This window comes from Epinephelus lanceolatus, chromosome 24 (genome assembly GCF_041903045.1).
Source record: "Epinephelus lanceolatus isolate andai-2023 chromosome 24, ASM4190304v1, whole genome shotgun sequence".
NCBI classification, from domain to species: Eukaryota; Metazoa; Chordata; class Actinopteri; order Perciformes; family Serranidae; genus Epinephelus; species Epinephelus lanceolatus.
In genome coordinates this window covers 22,745,175-22,767,946 of record NC_135757.1, presented here as the reverse complement: position 1 = coordinate 22,767,946, position 22,772 = coordinate 22,745,175, and the positions used below count along the sequence as shown (strand labels likewise).

The window sequence follows — 22,772 nt, the reverse complement described above, 5'->3', positions numbered from 1 at the left end:
GTCAATATAGACTGGTAACACAATAAAGTTTCACATCCAGGGGACATATAGCACAAAGACAAACGCCTTAAAGGAAACCAATAATTTATTCATTGAGGGGAAGAACTGTGATTTCTTTTCTTTTGCAGATACTGTTCCAGGGCATTTCAGGACAGCCATGAATGCTGCAGGCGTCCAAATAGAGGCCATCCCAAGACTTACACCTGTATTATCAATAAAACTACCAAACTACCTGTAAAAGGCAAACACTCAACTTACGGGATGCAACCCAGATAGAAAATTGGAAAGAAATGTATTTTAAAGCAACTTTTTTCCAAACCTCTAACCCTACATTCTGTCTCAAAACAATCATAGTTAAAAGGACTGTCAAAGCACAGCAGTTTTTTTCTTATTTTCCTTTTGAAGTTCAGACCTGCAATAAATTGCTCTGAATGCTCACAGAAGAAAAAAAAAAAAAAAGCTGTTCCATCTCCATCTTGTTTGATCTCCCAGAGAGGCTGACGTTTCGAGATGTCCAGTCACCGCAGGAGTTCCGCCATGGTGAGACGGCGGAGGTGGTCTGCGATGTCATTAGCTCACCAGTGCCTGTGGTGGTGTGGTACTACCAGGACAAAGAGATCACTGAGGAGCACCACAGTAAGTTTTCATTACCTTTTGTCACTATGAAGTTATATGCTTGACTTTGACTACTGTTCTTTCGCTTTATATGAAAAGTCATCTCTGGTTTAGTTACTTAAAGGGACAGTACACCCCAAAATCACAAATACATACTTTCCTCTATATTAATCCAGATTGTTTTGGTGTGAATTGTCGACTGTGGGAGATATCGGCTCTAGAGATCTCTGCCTTCTCTCCAATGTAATGGAACTAGATGACACTTTGCTAGTGTTGTTCAGAGCACCAAAAAATACATTTAAGAAACTTAACAGCAATGTCTCTTTCTAGAAGTTGTTACCCAGTTACTCAAGATAATCCTCAGACCTGGTGGGAGCAAATTCATGTGGGAACTATTGTCTGTCTACTGAAATATGAAGCATTCACAACATCTACTTCTAGCTTGCCAAGCACCACAGAGCTAGTTAACATTACAGCTAAGCTGAGGAGGACACCATTAACCTTTACATCTTGGACTGTCATGAGCATGAGTCTGTCGTTCATGAGTAGATGAATGCTACTTATTGCACAGTGATAGAATTGGCGGGCGTAGTTCGGTAGACAGAAAATAGTCCCCACATGAAACTGCTCACAACAAGGTCTGTGAATTATCTTGAGTAAATCATGATTTCTGGAAAGAGACATTGATGTTAAGTTCTTTGAATGTAATATTTTTGGCACTTTGAGCACCACAAGCTGAGTGCCATCTAGTTCCATTATACTGGAGGGAGGGCAGACATCTCTACGGCCTATACCTCCAACACTCAGCAACTCACACCAAAACTATCTAGACTGATAAATAGCACTACAGGCAATAGGGTAAATATGTGTTTTTGAATTTAAGTTGAACTGTCCCTTTAAAACATGTTCTAAAGGCCAGGTGAACCAGTTGTGATTCAGATTTGATTTAAATTGATGGAGTAACAAAATGTTAAATTTTAATTCTCTGGGTAGAAAATTAGAATTAGGTCTAAAATTTAAATGGTTTTTGTGGTGGTGGTGTTTTCATAATCTCTGTCTACCTTTTCATTGATTTTATTGTATCTGTTTATTGTATTATTATTTATTTATTGTATCATTTTATTTATGTATTGTATTATTTGTTTTTTCTATCACTGTTACAATTTGCTGCTTTTTTGTGGTCAAGGTGTTTTCATAATTTTTGTCTACTTTTTCATTATTTTTATTTTATTTATTATTGTATTATTTTTTATTTATTGTATTGTTTTATTTATTAATTGTATTATTTATTTATATTTTTTCTATTACTGTTATAATTTGCTGCTTTTTTATTTTTATTTATTTATTAATTTATTTAATTTTTGGAAGAGGGAAGTGGCTATTTGCCAAGTAGGGCAACTATCAAAGTAAATTAAAGTTACCCTGTAGAGTTTATTTAACAATGTTTGTAAGGGTCCCTGTGTTGTTTGACTCTCGTGCATTAGCTACACGTCCGTGTGCGTGCATGTGACATCATACACTGCCCTGCCAATGGCTTTATGCCGTCATAAAGAAATGTAGTGGTCTGCCAACAAAGGCAGTGAAGAAGAAGACTGTTAGCAAGCAAGCATGAATTTTAACAATGTATGTTTCAAATTCATCTCAAAACTGGCTTTCTTAATATTTTAATGAGGAAGGACATGCATTTAAATTGTTTATTTGGCCTCAAGGATACAAACAATATTGTTTGTTTACTCCACATGGTACTTTTAAAACAAAAGGCCTGAATGAGAGAACTGTATAGAAAAACGATAGATGGAGTTTTGGGGGGAATTAAATTGTCTAATTAGTTGCTTTTAATGAAGCCAAAGAAAACATATTACTATAGTTAAGTTCTTAGTCTGAGCAATGGGGTCTTAAATGAACGCAAAATAATCAAAAAGTTTGGGTTATTTCACATCAGTGATTTCTGTATTTAGTTTTCGAATGTTGAGATATCAAATAACAGCCTTTTTTTGTTAATCTTGTTTATTTAGTCATGAATATTAGCTGTTATCAAGAAAAAGTTAAGACTGGAAATGAAACTGTCAGGGGCTTTAAAGAGTGTTTTTTTGTGTGATATAATTAGTGAAGTTTTAATTGTCAAACTGTGTAACTGATCTTTATTAATTCAATAGTAGATTATGATGGAAATAGAATATGCAAGTAAGCAGCAATCTCAAAAGGATTACATTTTGAATGTAAACCTGCCAAACACACTTGATTATTGAGAGGGAAAATCCAATGTGCCCAATTCTTTCTCTCATTGAAAAGACTCACTAATGTGCCAAAAAATACTGTTCTCTAGGAAATGCTATTTCCTTCCTTTGTGTGGCTTCACAATAAGACAAGGATATCAAATTCTATAAATAGAAATCCCATCAGCCCTGGAGGAGGCGTATAACTTGGACAGAAACCATGTTAACAAGCAACTGAGAGAATGGATTATGGAGAGGTTGGATGGTGACATTCGGAGATGCTGCTTCCCATGAGGCGCGATGCAAACCAACACCCTGCATCTTTTGAACAGAGCTATTTCTCGCAAATGGGTGTATTTAAAGCCAATCTACAGTAATTTACAATCATGTTGTCAATCATATTCAGTCCCATTTAATCTAAAGCTGGCACAGCAAGCCCCTTTTAACATTTACTTGTAATCAGAAGGGTCATTTTGAGTAGTTGATTTAGAACAATTCCAACATGCTACAAATATGTGTATTAGTTCTTCATTTAACAGTAACAGATATGTACAATTGAATGTTGAAATTGGATCGTGACTAGCTGAAATGTAATTTTCCATCATAGATTTATTAACAACATTTCACACATATCAGCAAACCATTTTGGATATGTGGGCATCATATCCTTAAAGTACCACAAAGCCATTGGTTGAAATCAGCATTCATTTGGGATATGTACGTATGTGTCATAAATGGAAATCTGGATAATAGAATTCAATTCTGGCTTGGTAAAATTCCATTTTTTGGTTTGGAATTGTAACTGGTCAGAACAAAATTTCAGTTAACTATAAATTGGCTGAAATTATATTCGTACCAACAATTACATTAAAGGTATCTACAGTGGCATTTCTGATTAGTGGTAGTTCCTTTTTCTTTAATCAAAAATTATTTTTGACTAGTGATAAAAGTAATGGTAGATATCTTTAGTATAATTCTTACTAGTACAAATATAATTTCTACAAGTTACACTTTTTTTCCACCATCTGGAATACAGTTATCTGAAATTGTGTTCCTACTAATTACAATTCCAAGCCAATAATGTAATTTCAACTTGCCAGAATTTAATTTTAGATATCTAGAATTCTATTTATGATATCGGTGATGTAAGAACAATTGTAGATGTCAACGATGAACATTGCCACCGGTAAGACTTTAATTATTTATTTCAACAATTGGCATTTACATTACAGAGCTGCAGAATTTGAATTACACCTATGCAGTCTAAATTACATAAGAGATCTATAATTCAGTTTTGAATAGACAAGTTTGCCAATTGTAATGAAGTTGCAGATATCTATAACAACCATGTCCAATAGTAAACAAAATAATAGTTGATAACAATAACTAACATTTCCACTAGTGAAAATTGAGTTTTTGATATCTGTAATTGAGTTTCAGTAGAAGTTAATGGTAAAAGTTGACGTATTACAATTAAGTTACAGATATCCACAGTGAACATTTGCATTAGAAATCCTTTGTTGATATCAATAATTAATATTTCCATTAATGAGAATTGGAATTGAGAAGTGAGTTGTAGATATCATTAATTGAAATTGCGACCAGTCTAAATTACACAATGGAGACTTGGAATTATTACCATCAAAACTAAATTATGATATCTGTAACTGAGTTTAAGCAAAAGTGCTAATTGTATCTCAGTCACAGGTATCGACAATAACAATGTCCACAAGAAAGAAATTAATTGTTTGTATCAACAATTAACATTTCCACTAATGTGAATTAAACTTTTGCTATCTGTTATTGAGTTTCAGTAGAAGTCAATTTTAAAACTTGACTATGTGTAATTCAGTTACAGATATCAACAATTACCATGTCCACAAGAAAGAAACTGTTGATATCAATAATTAACATTTCCATTAGTGACAATTTAACTTTTGATATTTTCATTGCGTTTGAATAGAAGTCAGTGGTAAGAGCTGACTAATTGTAATTCAGTTACAGATCTCTAGGATGAATTTATGAAATTAATTGTCCATCTTAATAATTAACATTTCCACAAGTGAGAAGTTAGTTGTAGATATCATTGATTAAAATTGCCAACAGTTTAAATAATAAAATTGGTACTTAACTGGCATTATAGATATCTATAATTTAATTTGAATATAAGTAAATGGTAAAAGTTGACTAACTGTAATTCAGTTACAGATATCGACAATGAACCTTTTCACTAGTGAGAAAGTATTGTTGATATCAATAATCAACCTTTCCACTAGTGAGAATTGAATTTATGACTTCTGTAATTCAGTTAGACTAGAAGTCAATGGTAAAAGTTGACTAATAGTAATTTAATTATAGATATCCACAATGTATATTTTCCTTTAGTAAGAAATTACTTGTTAATATTATACAATACAGATATGTTGGGTTGGAATTCTGGCTAGTAAAAAAACAAAACAATTGTTGGTATTAACACTTTGGTATTAGTGCTATTTATTAAATGTTAAATGGGCTTGCTATAACATATTTTATTTTTTATATTTTATTTTTTTAAGATCACCCTTTTGCTAAAAGAGACAGACATAGGTAGAGAAGCACTTTGAGGACAGGATAACTTATTTTCTGATAAAAGGCAGGTGCAATGAAAGTAACCAGTAGACTAGGATTCATTATTTCCTCTTCTCCAACCGTCCTGATTTACGGCTCTCCACACCACTTCCCCATCCTCCATCTAGACAAAACGCATGCCTGAACGCTGATTAGAAAGAGTGACCCCTTGAATCTGTCACGTTTTTTTAATTGAAAGTCAAATCTTCAGTGCCACGGTGATGATGAAACATGGGGAAGAAGGGTATTTTTTTTAATCATTTCACTCTAATTACGATGCATGGATATAAATATCTTTGCTTTAGAGAAATGAGATACAGGCCTCATCACTCATGGCCAATCTCAGAGTAACCACAATGGGAGGGGGTATTTGGAACTGTAATTGCGTAAGTGTTTATCTTTGTGGACTTTATCAGGTAAATGTGCTGAAGTGAAGATTGACAGTCTAACTACTGAAGAGTGGAGATGGCAATTTTCTCCTGCTGTTTTCCTAACTTTCTTATCTCGCTTCTCTCTCTATCATACACTGTTGTTCTTTTGTCGTTTCCTCTTCCCGCTCTCTCTTTTCTGTCTCTGCCTGGCTCTCTGCCTGGCTCTCTGCCTGTCCTCCTCCTCCTCCTCCTCCTCCTCCTCCTCCCCCTCCTCTTCGCCTGTGCTGTGAAGGCAGGTTCCAGGTGCTGGCAAACAACAACCTGCAAATCCATCAGGTGACCAAGGCTGATGAGGGTGTGTACCGCTGCGAGGCCAGCGTAGAGGCCCGTGGGGAGATTGATTTTGTGGACATCGCTGTGGTAGTCAATGGTGAGTTAAATTTGAGAAAAACACCTGTGGAAAACAGTTGCACAGCCAATACTTTAAAGAGGGATTCCAACTATTCAGTGGGGCGGCATACAGTAGCTCACAAAATCAAGACAATCATTCAGCTTGTGATAAGAGCACCAAATTTGATACAAATATAGCTTATATGTAGAAGAAATCTGGATATAGGGGAATCGCAGACTGACATTCTGATGATCATGGCGGCAAAATAAAAAATGGCCGCCACTTAAACCATTTAGGCTGTAACTTTTGAACCAGATGAGCTACAAACACAAGCTTTGTGTCTATTTTATGTTTTTGACCATAAGAAACACACTGGAATGCTTATTTTTTATCATTTGGATGCATCTGGACCCCTAATTTGCATATTTCCAAGATGGTGGCCACTTAAAGTTTTTTTTTTACTTTTTTTATTTTTATTTTTTGTTTAACTCTTTTTCTAAGCCTTAGAAACACATTGGAATACTCAGATTTATTATCATTTATAAATCATACTTTATGCTCTCTAATTTGCACATTGCCAATATGGCCGCTACACCAAAAATGTATTTTAAACACAGTCTCACCCAGATTGAGAGTTGTAGGGATGAGCTGTTTCCATGTTGTGATATTAAATTTAGAATTGTATGCTCATGGAGATAAATTAAAGCAGATCAGGGGCATACTGTATCCTGTCAGACTTTGAGGCTTTCTGTTATTAATTTGTAGTCTCTCAGTCCTTCAGTGCCTCTTAAAGTTGAGGATGCTCTCTTGGTAAGACAGGTCCTTCCAATTGACCTATGGCTAAATCCCGCCCTCAAACATGATGAGCCAATCACAGTACGTATAGCCATTCCCATACACTCGGACATTCTCTGCCTGGATGTTCACTGAAATGCATTACAGAAAGTCAGTTTTGTTCAGTTTTATGAGCTTTTTCGGAGATTTGAAGTTTAAAAATAGTCAAACAGTGTGCATGGGGTACATGCAACTCTGACACAAGGTATCCTGAGAGGCTGGGCAACAAGGTGTATTTTTTTACACTTTAAACCACATCTCAACCGAGAAAAGTGTCTCCTTTGGATAAAGTTGTGTGGTAACGTTAGACCACAACATCAACTCAACGTGAATAAGATTAACAATGATGTCTACATCTGTTCTAAGGTAAGTCAACATTGTGTTTGAGGCAACATATTGTCACTTTGCTGGAAAGAAATATAAAGTTATCTTTAACATCTCTAGCTAACATTAGCTAAAGTTAGCCAAACGTTAGCTCCTAGCTGCGTTGTTCATCATGTCACCTTGTTTGCTGGGAGTTAATTAGCCTATTTTGTTCCAGTTTTTGTACTTTGGTGATCGTCCATCATTGTTAGCTGTTGTCCAAAGGGCACTAGTTAAGCTAACGTTAACTTCTGGAGCTTAGCTTCATTAATTTATCTGTAAGATAACAAAGGTTGGCAAACGTTATGCTGAATGATTCAGTGTAAATACTGTAACACCAAACTAACGGAGAGACACTCTTGGTAAAGATGGTAAAAAGGCCGTTATCCTTTTCTCATATTCTGAGCCAAAAACCTTAACTTCATGGCACTTTATCTTGCTGTCTTTGATGGCGACAGCAACGAGATGCGGTTCACAAGCGTACACTGTGACCTGTAAATTTTGGCTTGTAATTTAAGCTTTTCATCGACCTTCTCAACAATAAAATGATGAATATATCCCTCCAATGCGTAGTTTAGGGCCTTTTGGTTACTTTTCAATGACCTCTGATCGTTATGTCCCCAAAAATCATCAATTGCCTCCAGTGAAATGCCGTGTACTGTGACACCTGCCATAGCGCCCAGTCACTGAGTGTTGATAGTTTGTCGGAGTGAGTGGAGTGGGGTGGGGCTTAGCCATAGGTCAATTGGTTCCAGAGGCTAGGCAGACTCCTTCCTAGCATTCATCGAACATATATAGGAATAAGCTAGCTAGTTTTAGGAGGCCCCGCCTTCAATATAGGAAAATTGTGCGCCAAGAATTGTAGGTAAATGGACAAAGGAAAATGTTGGCATTGTAAGCTACTGCAAACCATGAATATGTTTCATTTGCACATTGCATATGTATCATTGCAATGTTTCTAAAGTAGTGTAGTTTTGATTATCATTTGCTGAGCGGCAGACCACTGTTCGAGACCAAAAACATCAAAACTATTTGTTTTTAAGTGAGACATTGCTGTTTCCAGTAGATTTTTAGGCACCAAACACATTCTTTATTGAGAAATTGTTGCCTTTTCAGGGGGGATTTTGTCCCCCAAACTGGATATTTCAAGCCAAAAAAAGATCTTTTCCAAACCATAAACAAGTGTTTTTTATGCCTAAACCTAAGCACACATTTACTACAGCGTTGTTGTTAAAATGTTAAGTTTCAAAATATCTGGTATATATCTGAAACTTTCAATGCCAACATGTTTTTTTCTTGCAATTGGTTTGTGTATACAGTGCTGTATTTTCTATTTTATTTTTAACATCCCATCTTATCTTACATCTGCTTTTGTCTTTAATGTGACCAGTGCTTTTATTGCTAAGATGACCATTTCACTTGTCCAGTATATTTTATTGTACTGTTAACCATGTGTTATCCTACATATGACAAATAAGGTTAAAACTGAAGCTATGAGCTGTACTTGGAACATGAAAGTCATGTCTTGTGGAGGTTCTGAAAATTCACAAGAACTAGGTTCGATTGTTACTGAAACTTTCAAAGAACACTTGTAAACTAGCTGCAGGATAGTTTTTGTTTTGGCGTATAATCCTCTTAGTGTGACATAGCCCAGTAAACAATCTTGTTCTTGACTCACTATCAGCATACATCTTATTGAATACAAACCAAAACCTCCAAACCGAGCTGAGAAGTAAAGGTCCTCAGAGCAGAGCTTTAAGGAAGCTCTGCAGAACACAGACACACAGTGTCAACAGATTAGCATGCATTAGGGACTGGGTTTTCCCCTGCACACACACGTTTTCTTGTTGCTGCTGTTGTTGTTCTCATAATTGGACACCACTCATTCTTTTTATTCTGAAGCCTACAAGGCATTCTAATCGGCAGACACTCAAGGTTATAAGTATAATAACGGAGCAAGGGCAGTGTATACAGGAGCAGAAATCAGAGTCAGGTGTGGTCATTAGTAATAATTTGTTAGCTTGGAGAGAATCCATAATTTCCTCCAACAAGTGGAAATACATCTTTGTGTGGTGAGAACTTTGTTGTTAAGCCTGTTACTAGACCACCAACATGAAGTTGACACGTTGCAGAGCTTGTTTACAGTGTTTTGATCATGTGCAGAGTCAAGACGATGATTGTGAAGCAGCGCCCACTGATGTGCAGGAACTGAGCTGGAAATTCAGGTTGAATGCACCGACCCTTGTAGAATCCAAACAGAGTTGTCAGTTTTGACAGCTCCACCGCCTCGATAAGTTCATCATTGGCACACTTATAGCAGGTCTGCTCTTCCTGCCACTATTGGTATGACTTTTTTTTTCCAATTCTCTTTCTACTTCGGTTTGATTGAAAATTTCAATTAGTACCGTCCTTTGGCTCTGTGGGCCAAAAATCGAAGGATGTCATTTTAATTTTCTCATTTGTCTTCATTTACAGCGAGTCACCTGAGACTGCTGAGGTGATTGAAATGATTTCACTAAGGCCACGAGCGTCTTGTAACGCTTGAACAGCTGCAATATTGTCTCTGCCTATGTAATTCTCTCCCACCTAATGTAATAGCAGAGCGGCCCTGCGCCCAAAAACTATGAATTGCATTCAATTTAGCACACCACTTACCTCACTTCTGAGGAAGATCCAATAAGCCTGCTCAATGAGGCACGACCTATTATTGCAGCGACACGACACTGGCAATGTGGTGCTGAGACGGGACAGTGTGCAGAGCGCTTTGCTGAGCGTCCTGAGAAGAGCACGCTCTCTGAGGGAGACACGTTAAAGTGAACTTCACTTCGCCTCAAGGAGATTCACTCAGCTGATCCCTAAAGACTCTCACCATCAGCCAAACCAAATCTGATATGAAGAAACATTATTTGGTCCCTATCAAATATTAAAAGTCCTTGGAAAAAACTTTATGACCCTAATGAGTTTTTCTAATTTGATATCACCAGGTACAGCTGAGCGATATCTGTTACAGCAGTTCATGCACTTCTGCTGACTTATCTTTTTTGCTGAGCATTCAAAATGTGCTCTTAAAGCTGTCCATCCAAATTTCATTCATATTATTTAACTTAATTTTGATTAAAGATGCTATAATTTTTCTACATATATAATTATGTATCAACAATTACTTTAATGACTAGTGTTATGATACTATACCGAAGTTTACACAATTGACATTATGAACACATTAGAAAATTGGGTTAATAAACAGTGGTAGGCAGCACAGAGGCCAATGAAAATGTTGCAGTGGTAACCTCTTTTTTGTATCTGTTTGTCATTCAGTCTCTGTCAAAGTTAATGCAAACTAATTTTAAGTGATGTTGAGGCTCTGTGTTGGGGAATCGAATGGGATGGGATTTAGAGTCGAGGGCGTTGGGACTCTACACGACACGCAAAGCTTTTATTTACTTTAATTTACTTCTATTTCACAGATAAGAAACAAAAATTTGTGTAGACAATAAAGCCTCCACATTAATAGCATTTAAAGTCTTGTGTGTAATTTATCCCGGCTTCATATGAGCAGAGGAAATTTCAGGTAGTCATTAGGCTAATTCATAAAATGTAAAATACCATAGGTTTGTGCTAATAACGTTAGCATGTTGTATTTGTTTGGAAAATGTGTTTAGAATAAGACAGTTGTTTTGTCAGTGAAGCTTGTGAGCTTTAATTGAGCCAAATTTTGTAACGTACCTTTGTTAAATGTTGCTGTTGTCCCCGGCTTCATATGAGTAGAGGAAATATCCACTAGCTGCTAAGCTAATTTATACAGTGTGAAATGCCATAGGCTTGTGCTAAAAACATTAGCTTGTTGTATGTGTGAGGAAAATGTGTCTTGATAAAGACAAGTGTTTGTCTGTGAATGCTGCCAGTTATAGTGAAGCCAATTTGTGTACTTGTGTTTGAAATTGTCTCTATTAAGCCATGTTTAATGTGTGATTTGGGTGTGTTTTGAATCTACTCAACTTTATAGCACTTCACAGAAACCTCATCGCTGACTAGTGTTTTGGAGGTGTAACTGCAGAGTGAAACCACCGCACAAGTATAACAGCGTAGAGCTGACGCACAAGTATAAATCCACCTTAGTCCATATCTATAAGGCTAATTACCACTAATGACACCCATTTAATCAAGTGATAGTATTTGAAGCTGGCATAGAGATCTGTGATATGTTTTTGCAGCTATGCTGAAGCCTATACCCCCAACCATTTGCACAAGCAACCCCGTGTGTATCATTTCCGCTTCCTGCCCTGAAGCCAAACCTGTAAATTTCTTCTCACTCTGAAGAACTATTTTTGCAGGTCTGGAAACAGGGCAAAATCTTGTTCTCTCTCTTCCACCACCTTTATATTTATGGGGCATGTCACTTGGAGAATTCACTAGGATTATTCCCCTTCTGTGGTTTGCAATCGTGAGGGCAAGGTGGGGCCAGAAGAGCTGTCTTAGCAGAGGATTTCCGAAGGAAGAGAAAGCCGGCAGAGTTACCAGAGAATACAGTGTATCGACAATGACCTGGACTGGTCGAACAACACAGAGGCCTCAAATACAAGCAGATAGCTAGGAGGTCCAGGTATAGCAGTGAGTGCAACAGACTGCGCTACATGTTTTATCAATCAGCTGTGGATGGTGAACTGTTCTCTGTTAAGGTGCCTGGGGATGAACCAGTGAAGTAGGATAAACAAACTGATAAAAAACAGCCAGTCTTTCTCACTATGAAGACCCCTGGAGGAAGAAGAAAGAATAAAGGTTGAGGATGAAAGGGATGCAGCCACAGGGCATCTTCAAGCTGCACCTCATCTCGTGAGGTCCAACATTGAGCACTTAAATCTCTTTCTTGTCGGGATGGACATTGATTCTTGTCCACACAGATCCATTGACAGCCAACAGAGAGGGAGCTGACTCTGGATGCTTTCCTGCATGAATCCTCCTGGACTGCTTTTTGGACTCATCTTGTGCTGCCGTTTGTTTTGGGGTTTTTTTCTTACTGTTTACTGCTTCCATAGCCCAGTTTTACATGTGGTCGCTCAGGTTTATTTAGCTTATACTCTGACTTGCTGGATGTAGACAGGGGGTATAAACCTGCCATTGGCTGGCTACTTAGGCTGGCATTCTTCCCCCTTCCCTTATCTCCATGTTACTTTTTTCAAAATCCTCTTCACTATGGGAAACAGCCACCTCCAAGCTAACAACCTACACACTGAAAATGGCATGTTTTGACCAAGACTGGGTCTTTCAATAAGTTATGCCTGTGAATTGTTTTCATGTAAAACAACTTGTGAACGCACTTCGGAAAAGCCCAGACTCCATTTTGCAGAACTCTCATGCTTTGTGTGGATCCATTGTCTGACACTGCTATACATAGTTGATTTGCCACATCCAACGGCCCAAAATTCTAAAGCCTCAATAGTCCAAAAAATGTTTCATTGGGCAGAAAGTCCCTTTGTCTGACAGCCCATTATCTCAAAAATGAATGTTCATTGCTATAAAGTCCCATCTCTCCAAAAATACACACTTCCTGAAGTTAGTGTCAGTTTGGCAGCTGCATTTCAGCCAACAATCCCAGCTGTTTTTATTGACCCTTTGTGGCGTTTTTTCACTGAACCATCCCTCCACTTTTGTACCACCAAACATGTGTGTCTTAAAGGGATAGTGTACCCAAAAATGAAAATTCAGCCATTATCTACTCACCCATATGCCGAGGGAGGCTCAAGTGAAGTTTTAGAGTCGTCACATCACTTGCAGAGATCCAAGGGGGTGGCAACACAACTCCACCTAATGCAGGCTTACGGCGCCCCAGATTTAAACGTCCAAAGACACATAATTGAAACCACAAAATATCTCCATACTGCTCGTCTGTAGTGATCCTGGCGATCTTGGTCTCGCGCACAAGCGTGGTACACATAGAGGCAGTTAGAGCTACAGGCTACAATGAGGCTAAAAACAGAGTTCAAATGACGTTTTTCCAAACAACTTTTTACGTCGGGGCTTCAGGACACTTGGATCACTACGGACGAGCAGTATGGAGATATTTTGTGGTTTCAATTATGTGTTTTTGGACGTTTGAATCTGGGGCGCCTTAAGCCTCCATTAGGTGAACTTGTGTTGCTACCCACCCTCCCCTGGGATCTCCACAAGTGATGTGAGGACTCTAAACATTACTCTTTATTTTTGGGTGCACTATCCCTTTATGTCCAAACAAGATCTTTTCCTAACCATAACCAAGTGAAACATTAAGTGTTAATGTATCCGCAACAAATAATGTGCAAATGTAGTGTGTCCATGGTTTATAGACACAAGCAATGTGAATTTTTTCTAGCCATTGAGTTGTCAGATTGCAGGGAGTGTGTATATTCAATTGCAAGGGCGCAGTTTCTGATATCCAAACAAGCCCACGCATTACCTCCCATAGCAGAATGATAATCTGTGCTTCCAGACCTTTGTCTAGCAGTTACACAGTACCCAGGAGATAGGTCTAGTTACACCAGACTATCTATCTTGTGACCCCTTTGAATAAAGCAGCTGACCAGCTGTCTCCCTAAATGGTCAATTTAAATTCTTTTCCAAATGCATCGTTGAAAATATGAATATCCTGCAAAATATGTAACACAGAGCATGCAAGCAAATAGGGCTTTAATGGGAGTTATTTTTATGTAACAGACTCCTATGTCTGAATGACAAAATGCCTTTAATTTAACAGATGGATGAAGCCAGCACTGTTAAGTATTCCATGTCTGAAAAGAGCTTAGAAGCCCTCAGGTCAGCCTTAGAACACTCTGCCAACTTTATTTTAAGGACTCAATTAGCAGAAGAGTCTTTTTGAATGACGCTGTAAAGGAAAAGTGAGGCAATTTAGAAAGTTTTTTCGCATACTTTCCAGTGATTGAGTATTCAGCCTCTGGTTGACTACAAAGAAAACATCAAACGTTTTGCGTCTGACAATAGCTTTGAGGTTTTTCTTTATGCATTTTATGTATCTGTTAAAGTTAAGGATTGCCTCTTGGATCACCACAAACTGCTGTCAATCAATATTTTTCAAATCCCTGCATAAAGTTGCAAGTTGTATTTGTGAATTGTTGACCGTCTGATTGAATGCTGCAGTGCCTCTATGGTTCTTTTTGTACAGTACATTGAACTCCATCACCATCTTTGAGTCGCACGTTACACAGAGTTATATTCAGCTTGTAGCAACGATATGTCACGCTGTTCTTTTGACACCGCATGTCAGGAAAATGTCAGCTCTGACTACTTCAGCAGTGTGTTAACAGACGCTGCTGTAACCGCTCATGCAGAACAATATTTTGTCTGAATACAGGGCTGAAATAGCTTACTGTATACTTTTTTCCCCCCCTTGTGAAGTCATAAATATTCATGGGTCAGTTGATAAAAGAGTGGTTTTTCTTGCCTATAAGCATGCAGCGAATGAAGTTCGGCTGACCCGCTGCAGCTCCCAGTCTCCAGTGTATCATCAAAGCGGACCGTAGATGAGGATGATGGCGTATCGAGGAAGAGGGCCACCCACTGAATGGCTAATCAACCTGAGGGCAAAATAAGCTCAGTGTCTAGAAGGATGCAGAACATTTCAGGAAGTGACCTCAAAAGTTATCACGGAGGAGTTTTCTAAGTCACAGTACGTGAACACAATGTAAACAAATACACTTAAAAGCAAGTGATTACCAATAATTACGTGAAATTGGCATATTATGTGATTAACTTATGTAATTTTGCTCTCTGTATGCTGTCAATAAGCATTTAAAATCACACTGTCTGAGTTCCCTACTCTCCCTCACTGTTAGTGCAGTTTATAATGGACACATTTGTCCTTCCTGTCATGACATGCAGTGATTTTTCATCTCTGAATGTTGAGGGGAATCCCATGAAATGAGACATATTACAGGGAGACAAATACATTTGTCATTCTCAGTGTAGCATCTACATCAGATGGAGTTAGACATGGCACACTGGCAAACAAAAACCTGCCCTGCTAGTTCACTTAAAGGAATAGTTCCACTGTTTTTTTTTTGGAAATAAGTGTACTTGCTTTAATGCCGAGAGATTGGCAAAAAAAAGATCTATACTGCCCTTATATCTGTCTATTTCGCTGTCTATTATGTCTGGAAATTATAAGAATATAGTCAGCCACAGTTTAGCTTAGCATTAAGACTGACTGACCCACAAACACCTGCTAATATCGTCATTGTCTATAGTGGGAGAAGTTACAATCAACATTCCTTCCTGGGACCAATGGCTCAGTTGTCATGGGTATTTATTGGCTCTAGCTCCAACTGGAATTGATGGAAACATGATACTTGGGTGGATACGCAAATTTGTGCTCCCTTTCTGGAGCCTCCATCTGTAACTTCTGCGACTCTTTGTCATCTTTGACACAAATTCTGTCCATCTCCCTCCAAGCAGTGCTTGAACATTGTTCCAAATGAGTCACCACCGAGTTTGAAAGAGAGACTAAATAAGTAACAAATAATCAAAAAAACCATCCACAAACATTTTCACTGGTCTCCATGGTGCTTTGTACTGTTTACTAACCCTGTCTTCTGGCATGTTCATGACATCTAAAGCCCAGCTCAGACTAAGCCTCGCGACGAGAGGAATTAAAACTTGCAGCTACTTGCAATGTGCCGTTTAAACCTGCATATACAGCGAGCAGCAGCATTGACAGATGGAGCACCTGCCGCAGCAAGTGTCTGTGGTAATTTTGACTTGACCAGTGGACTTCACTACAAGCCAGTTGGCTGGTGACATGCTTTATGTTCGAGCTCATCGAGTCAAGCTCAGACTGGTCAGTTCACACCGCTGCAACTTTTCTCTGCGACGTTCAGTTTCATCTTGTCACCAATCTTTGGTCTGAACTGGGCTTAACATGACCAATCCATTCTCATTCCCAGGTCACCAAAACCCAACACTTTGTCATGCCCCTTGGCATGTGATACAAATGGCAAAAGCACCCTTTGATAGCTCTGTGAGATGCACTGGGCGACTTCAACTAATTCCAGTGTAGCCCCACCAACAGCAATATCTGATGCTCAGAGCAACTGACATAGCATAAAGAGCGAGAAAGTCTGTGTAGGACGGGAGGGAGGGGAGGTGGATGGGTCAAACAACATGGACTTTCAGCCAGGAGACCGCTGTTTTTGTCCTGTGTGACACCAAACGTCAGAGCTGTTTTAAAATAACGTCATGTAACTTAACATCCATCCATGACGTACTGAGGTCACTCATGTAACATATTTACACATTAAGGACTTATTTTAACCTAACCTTTACAGGAAGTTAAGTCCCAACTCTTTCTTGACTGGGACAAATTACCACAGCAGAGACTCCAGGAAGTTTCTGGTCCGGACCAAGAAATAGTCCAGCCCATTTTGCACAGATCAGAGAAACAAGGTATAACATGTACATTGAGCTTTGGACTGAGGCAGGAAAGCTATTTCTCTGTGTCTGGTCTTTATGCTAAGCTAAGCTAACCAGCTGGTGGCACCGCACAGACATAAGAGTGGAACTGATCCTCTCATCTAACTCTGCAAAATGTGGAACTACTACTTTAATGAAAATCAGTTTGGGTTGATTATTAAACAGATTATAGCTCATATCTGTGGCTAGCATCTGCCAACTTCTCTATTTTGCTCCCCTCAATAGAGCCTAATGTTTTCCCTCAATCAGTATCAAACATCTCTCCACTCTCCATTTTGATGACCTGATAGCCACACTAGTCCCAGTTTGTTTCTATGGCAACTGATGGTGATGCAAAATGCAAATGACTTCCTGATTTCCCCTGTACCCTTCCAAGACACTTAATTGCTGGTTCACTCTCTCACACAGGAGAGCTTCAATTTCCCCCTTTTCAGCTGTCAGTCCAAACCACTGGCCATGTCCTTCAAGATTGCTCAAAATGATTTCGCAGTGACATCAGTCATAACCGCTGGGTGCTGAAGAAGAGAATATACATACACATGTCCCATTCCCAATTATAAACCAGCACTGGTTTCCTAGCTTGTGTGCTAATCTGGAAGGCAAAACAAATCCCTAATAAGCACTCAAGCAAAGGTCTTGTCTCAAAACATTCACTTGCTGAATTTCTAGTAGGTGCAATACGGTTATGACATTTACCCAGAACATTTCCCGACTTCTAAACATGGGTGATCCTCAGTTCATCGAAGCCCTCAACAGGAAAACAAGTCCTCTATCTCCTTCATTCAAATTGGTCCGAGCAAGTTTGTATCCCAAAATATGTTTGCTTACGCTTGTGGGGGACGTCGGTAAACCTCACACTTATCTCCACCGAGCCTCTGAAGTTTCAAGAATATGACTAATACATGAAGAATTCATAAAGCTTGCCAGATTTTTTTTTTTTTTTTTTTGCATGCTTAAACCCTGTTGCTGATTTGCTCTTTTGAAGTCTTTTTGCTTGGCAGTGTGTCTCATTAACAGGGCTGTTTCAACAAGCCTCACTGATGTGGGAGTGCAGGAAGAGAGAGAGGGAGAGACACACTGGAGAATGGAGATCTATTGGCGTGGAAATCAATGGTTATCATGTCAGGCAGATGCTTGCTCCTCTCACTAGCCGAGTCAGGACTATTGGAAAGGACTCATAGTGTTTGATTATTGCTCAGGCCATTTTTATCCCTGAAAAGCTTCCTGCATCTTGATGTGTGTCTCTGTACATGTGCGCTCTTTTAGGCCTGCATTTCCTATTGTGTGTGGATTTTACTAATGAAAATGGAAGTAGTTGTTTTTTGGCAATAACTAGATGATAAATAGGCAGCATGAGACAGATCAGACACTGTGGTATTTAGATGTACCATGAAGAGTTTTTTCCCGGAATACACACTGGTGTCGTTAGTGTAATTGATCTTTTAAGAAAGACTACAGTACACCACGGCGTTTGGTTCATTAGGTATCTGCAATGATGCTTTGTGTTGAGTCCCCATTCATTATCCCAAGTTTTTTTTGTTTCCCACCAACTTCACAACTGTGTTTCATCAGCGCTGCATTTTAATGAGATTTTTAAGCCACCTATTATAATTTCTTTAATCTTCCACCAAGTTGTTTTAACATGGAATGAGCGTCCTCCAGATGACATCACTTGGAGAACAAATTCAGTTCATTAACCTTCGATAACTCCCACACCAAACTGCAGTTTTGGAGTATCAAACAATTCCGCTTTGTTTTCCCACAAAGTGACACCCTTTTTCTTTTGGATCAGAGGAAAACAAATCGAGCAGAAATAATATCGCTGTGCAGCTGCCAGTTACAATAACACATATTTAACGCAAGTGCAAACATCTGTTAAGTAGGTTTTTATTTGCAGGATGAGGATGGGCAGCTTTTCAGACACAAAAATTCAAGATGTTTTTAGAAGCGAGTCCCTTTTGTTTTCATGCTAACAACTCTTTGCGTGGGCTGTGCTGATTTTATGTTGATCTTCGTCTCAGATTAATTAGCTGAATTGTAAATGAAACTGGTAGAGCATGAAGTTGCTGCCAGGATTAGTACGTGTACATTTTGTTTTCTGGTTGTTTTACAGCAAACAAGCCGTGTTTGACAGTTTGATTGCACCAACAAGTCTTTAATTGAAACCAATAATGGAAAATTTTGATGTGTTGCATTTGGTTTGTCTACATTCATGCCGCCTAATTACAAGCAAACCAAGGCTTGTAAACAAAAGTTACAGTGCATGTCTCATACTTATGTTGTAGAGAATTTTATGCCTCCACACTGGTGATAGCCGTAGCCAGAGGCATTATGTTTTCGGGTTGTCCATCCCATTCTCTTGAACGCAATATCTCAAGAACACCTTGATAGAATTTCTTCAAATTTGGTGCAAATGTCCACTTGGACTCAACAAAAAACTGATTCTGGCCATTACTCAACAAGACATTTTAGGATACTGAATTGGTAACACTACTCTTGGATGTCCCTGTTGAAACTGTGCTGATTGTATGGATCTTCTGTGCTGACTGAGAGGAAGATGTGTGTGAAGTATCTACGTTTTCAGAGACATGGGTATAAGCTGTATATGCAATTTGGTGGTTCGTAAAGACATACGACCACAAGGAAGTAATTTTTACTTACTCTTTGTGTTGCAGTGTGATCTGTATACATTATCTGAATAATAACATCTGATCACCAGCCTCTGCATTTACACCTGGCATAATGAATCATTCTCATTGTCTCAGCTCTGCCCACATGGTAATCAGATCTTATGCATCTTGGTCTGTTGGTCTTACTTATTTCCACTTAGCAAGGAAGGGGTCTCCTGTAGCTTTTTGTAGGTCCTGTCTAAGATTAAAGGAAGAAGTGGAGTTAGATGACCTTTCTATGGGGCCAATGTGGGCCAGATATTTTATTAATAAGCATATGGCCAAACAATAGGGATTGCATTTGCACCTGGTTGAGATCTCCAAGTCCATCCCAATGGCATTTTTGAGTATTTTTCCATGCACTTTTAATGCATTTTATTTAGACTTTGACAGTAGACAGGAAATGAGAGGACCAATAGGAAATGACATGCAACAAAGGTCCCAGGTCAGACTTGAACCAGGGATCTTGAGGTTCATGGTCCTTGCCACTGGGACAAATCTGTTGTTTTTCCAATTTTTGTGAAATCATGCTTATCATATCAGGAAAACCGTGACAAGTACAGTAAACATTGAGACAAGAATTAGCTAGTAAGTGTGCTGTCTTTTAACTGTATGTTTCAGTGGGTGTCTGGTGTTGAGTAATGAAAAATGTTATTTCTGTGGGGCTATGAGACAAGGTCCTGTAAACCTGCAACAGCTCTGACCACAAAGATCAGTAGTGAAACCTACATATTTATTACCCACCATTATACCCAAGTCCAGACCTGCCCTAACTCGTTAATGTAAATCCTGACACTCCCACAACCTAAATGATGATTAAACACATACGCTACAGTCACTCACTTAGTTATTTTTACTACTTTTTTGTGCAATTGGAACATGTAAGTGAATTTTAAATCATAATCTATCATAGCTGACTTGGCAGAATCAGTCACCAACTCTGTTGCTGAGTTCTCTGTTCTTGAATCATATAAAGTCTTTTCACTGTCTGCACTTGATGCCAGGATGGCAAGCAGCTGATTAGGCTTGATAAAATTTCCTGATTTAGAGGTTAAAAATACCTTACAAATATTTTTATTTCTAACTCAACCTCCCTGCATTTAGTTCATTTTTACCTGTGCCTGTACTAGAGGGTGACACGGGAGTGGATTTTCAGTCACGTCCCATCCCATCCCACTCCCACAAAAATAATCCCATCCCGTCCCAATCCCATGAAAAAGGAAAAAAAAAAATCCCGTCCTGTCCCAATCCCACAAGAATGACTCCCGTCCCATCCCGCTCCCGTGTTGTGTTTCAGTTACAGTAAAAAAAAAATAAAAATATATATATATATCTATAGTACATGGATCACACAATGCCTACCTTAGTTGAATATCAACCCAAATATGACATCTGATGTTGTGTTTTGATGTTTATTGCCTAATTATTTTAACATTCACTCACACATTCACACATTTGATTTCTGATGTGGTCATACGAACCAGTTCTGATAGAGAAAAATGTAGTTAGTTAGTATTGCAGTAAAAGTAGTGTTTGGTTCCTCTGACTGATAATATTATTATATATGGCATCATTAGATTATTAATACTGAAGCATCAGTGTTAGAGCACCATGTTACTGTTGTAGCAGGTGTGCGGTTAAGTTGGTCGTATTCGCTCTTTTTGTTGAGATGGTTTTAGAACAAACCCGGCACACCGGCTTGTCCAAATTACTGGGCTGCCCTCTGTCATTTGGTCTAAATCCAAAACACTCCCACACAGGGGCCGTGGCGTTTGGTTTAGGAACAAGTTCCATGTCTTTCTCTTACGCTCAACTCTCTGTTTCTTCTCCGCCTCGTCTCCCCCTCACGAAGATCGCACTGTGTGTGTGTGTAGCCCATAGCCCCGCCTCCCCCACACAGACAAAGACACTCGATGACAAGAGCTTTCCCTTCATTCATTATGCTAATGAACCAACTCACCTGGCTGCCAGTCGATGGACGGAAGTGAATGCTCTTGTCGTCCAGTCTCTTTGGTGGAGAGAGACGGCCTCTAGCCTGTACCCATTAATCACCCATTACACAACGTTTCTTTCCAGGGTACCCATTGGATACCCGTGGGTACTCAACCCGATGCAGGACTCTGCTTCAGATATAACAGCTTGAGTCAAGTATAGAGGCTGTAATATGTGTATCATCAGCTTATCATTTAGAAAATTAGAACTGGCAGGTAAGACAAGTCTTCAGGATAACGATAACTTTAGCCTGTATAGCTAGCTGGGAAAGTGACAGGAAGTGTCCTTTTTCTTAGCTTATTGTAATTCAGTCAGCTCAAAGGCCTTTAGTAATGTTAACTTTTTGGCACAGCAACAACTGAAGGGGAAGGGCAGCTGTTGAGGCTTTTCTCGTATGAAAGTTAGCGTGGTTTCATCTAAAGTAGATTGGATAGATGCTAGATGGTTGCTCAAATGTAGACAATGCTGCAAATGTTTTCTTGAATGATTTCTGAATCATTGTGATCTTACTGAAGGTATTTCATTGATGTCCCTAACAAAAAACAAGTATACTTTAAGTTCATTTTATGTAGTATATTCAAGTAAAGTTCAAGTTTATTTCTCAAGTACACTTTATGTAGTAAGTATGCTAATGGTACTGCACTAGTAGTATACTTGTGTACTACTTATATACTTATTGGGACTAAACTGGCCCACTTTTCAGTTTTTAAGTGTAAGAGTAGTAAACTTTGACTTCATGACCAGTTTACATCTACTATAACTATACTGGGAACCACACTAACAAGTAAACATATACATACTGTCAGTTTACTAGTTCTATACTTGTAGCCCAAGTTTTAGTTTAAGACAGTACACATAAAAGTATTGTGGTGGCAATATCTATGAGACAAAACACATAGAGTCAGAGAAACTTGTCTTTCCGAAAGTTTCATTTAGCATCTGCAGATAGACTCGCAACAAACACTCAAGAATGAGCTGAGTGCAAAGAGTGAGCACTACCCACGGGAGATGTCAGATACTTATACTCACTGACAACAGCTGAGGTCAGGGATCTTTAACTATCATCAGTGGGATGGCAAAGCAGTTTGGGCCATCTTATTTAGTCATGTCCTTGGGCATCAAGTAAAGCACTCACAGCTTGTTACACACTGACAAAGAGTAAATGTCATGTAAGGCACTTGTGCTTGTGATATCGTGACCAGGGATAAAATGTAAGATTACCTCACAAGTCTTTCTGCTTTGTGGCACATGGCAC

At 38.7% G+C, this 22,772-nt stretch overlaps 1 protein-coding gene across 3 annotated transcripts in view; it reads left to right on the top strand.

Annotated features, from left to right (window-relative positions):
• Window positions 1-22,772, top strand: part of ncam2a (neural cell adhesion molecule 2a) — a 546,541-nt gene that overhangs the window by 388,353 nt on the left and 135,416 nt on the right. For all 3 annotated transcript variants that reach the window (XM_078165636.1, XM_078165635.1, XM_078165634.1), the window contains exons 4-5: window positions 493-636; window positions 6,102-6,239. In XM_078165636.1, the coding sequence (XP_078021762.1) occupies window positions 493-636; window positions 6,102-6,239 (282 nt within the window). The remainder of the gene's footprint in view (window positions 1-492; window positions 637-6,101; window positions 6,240-22,772) is intronic.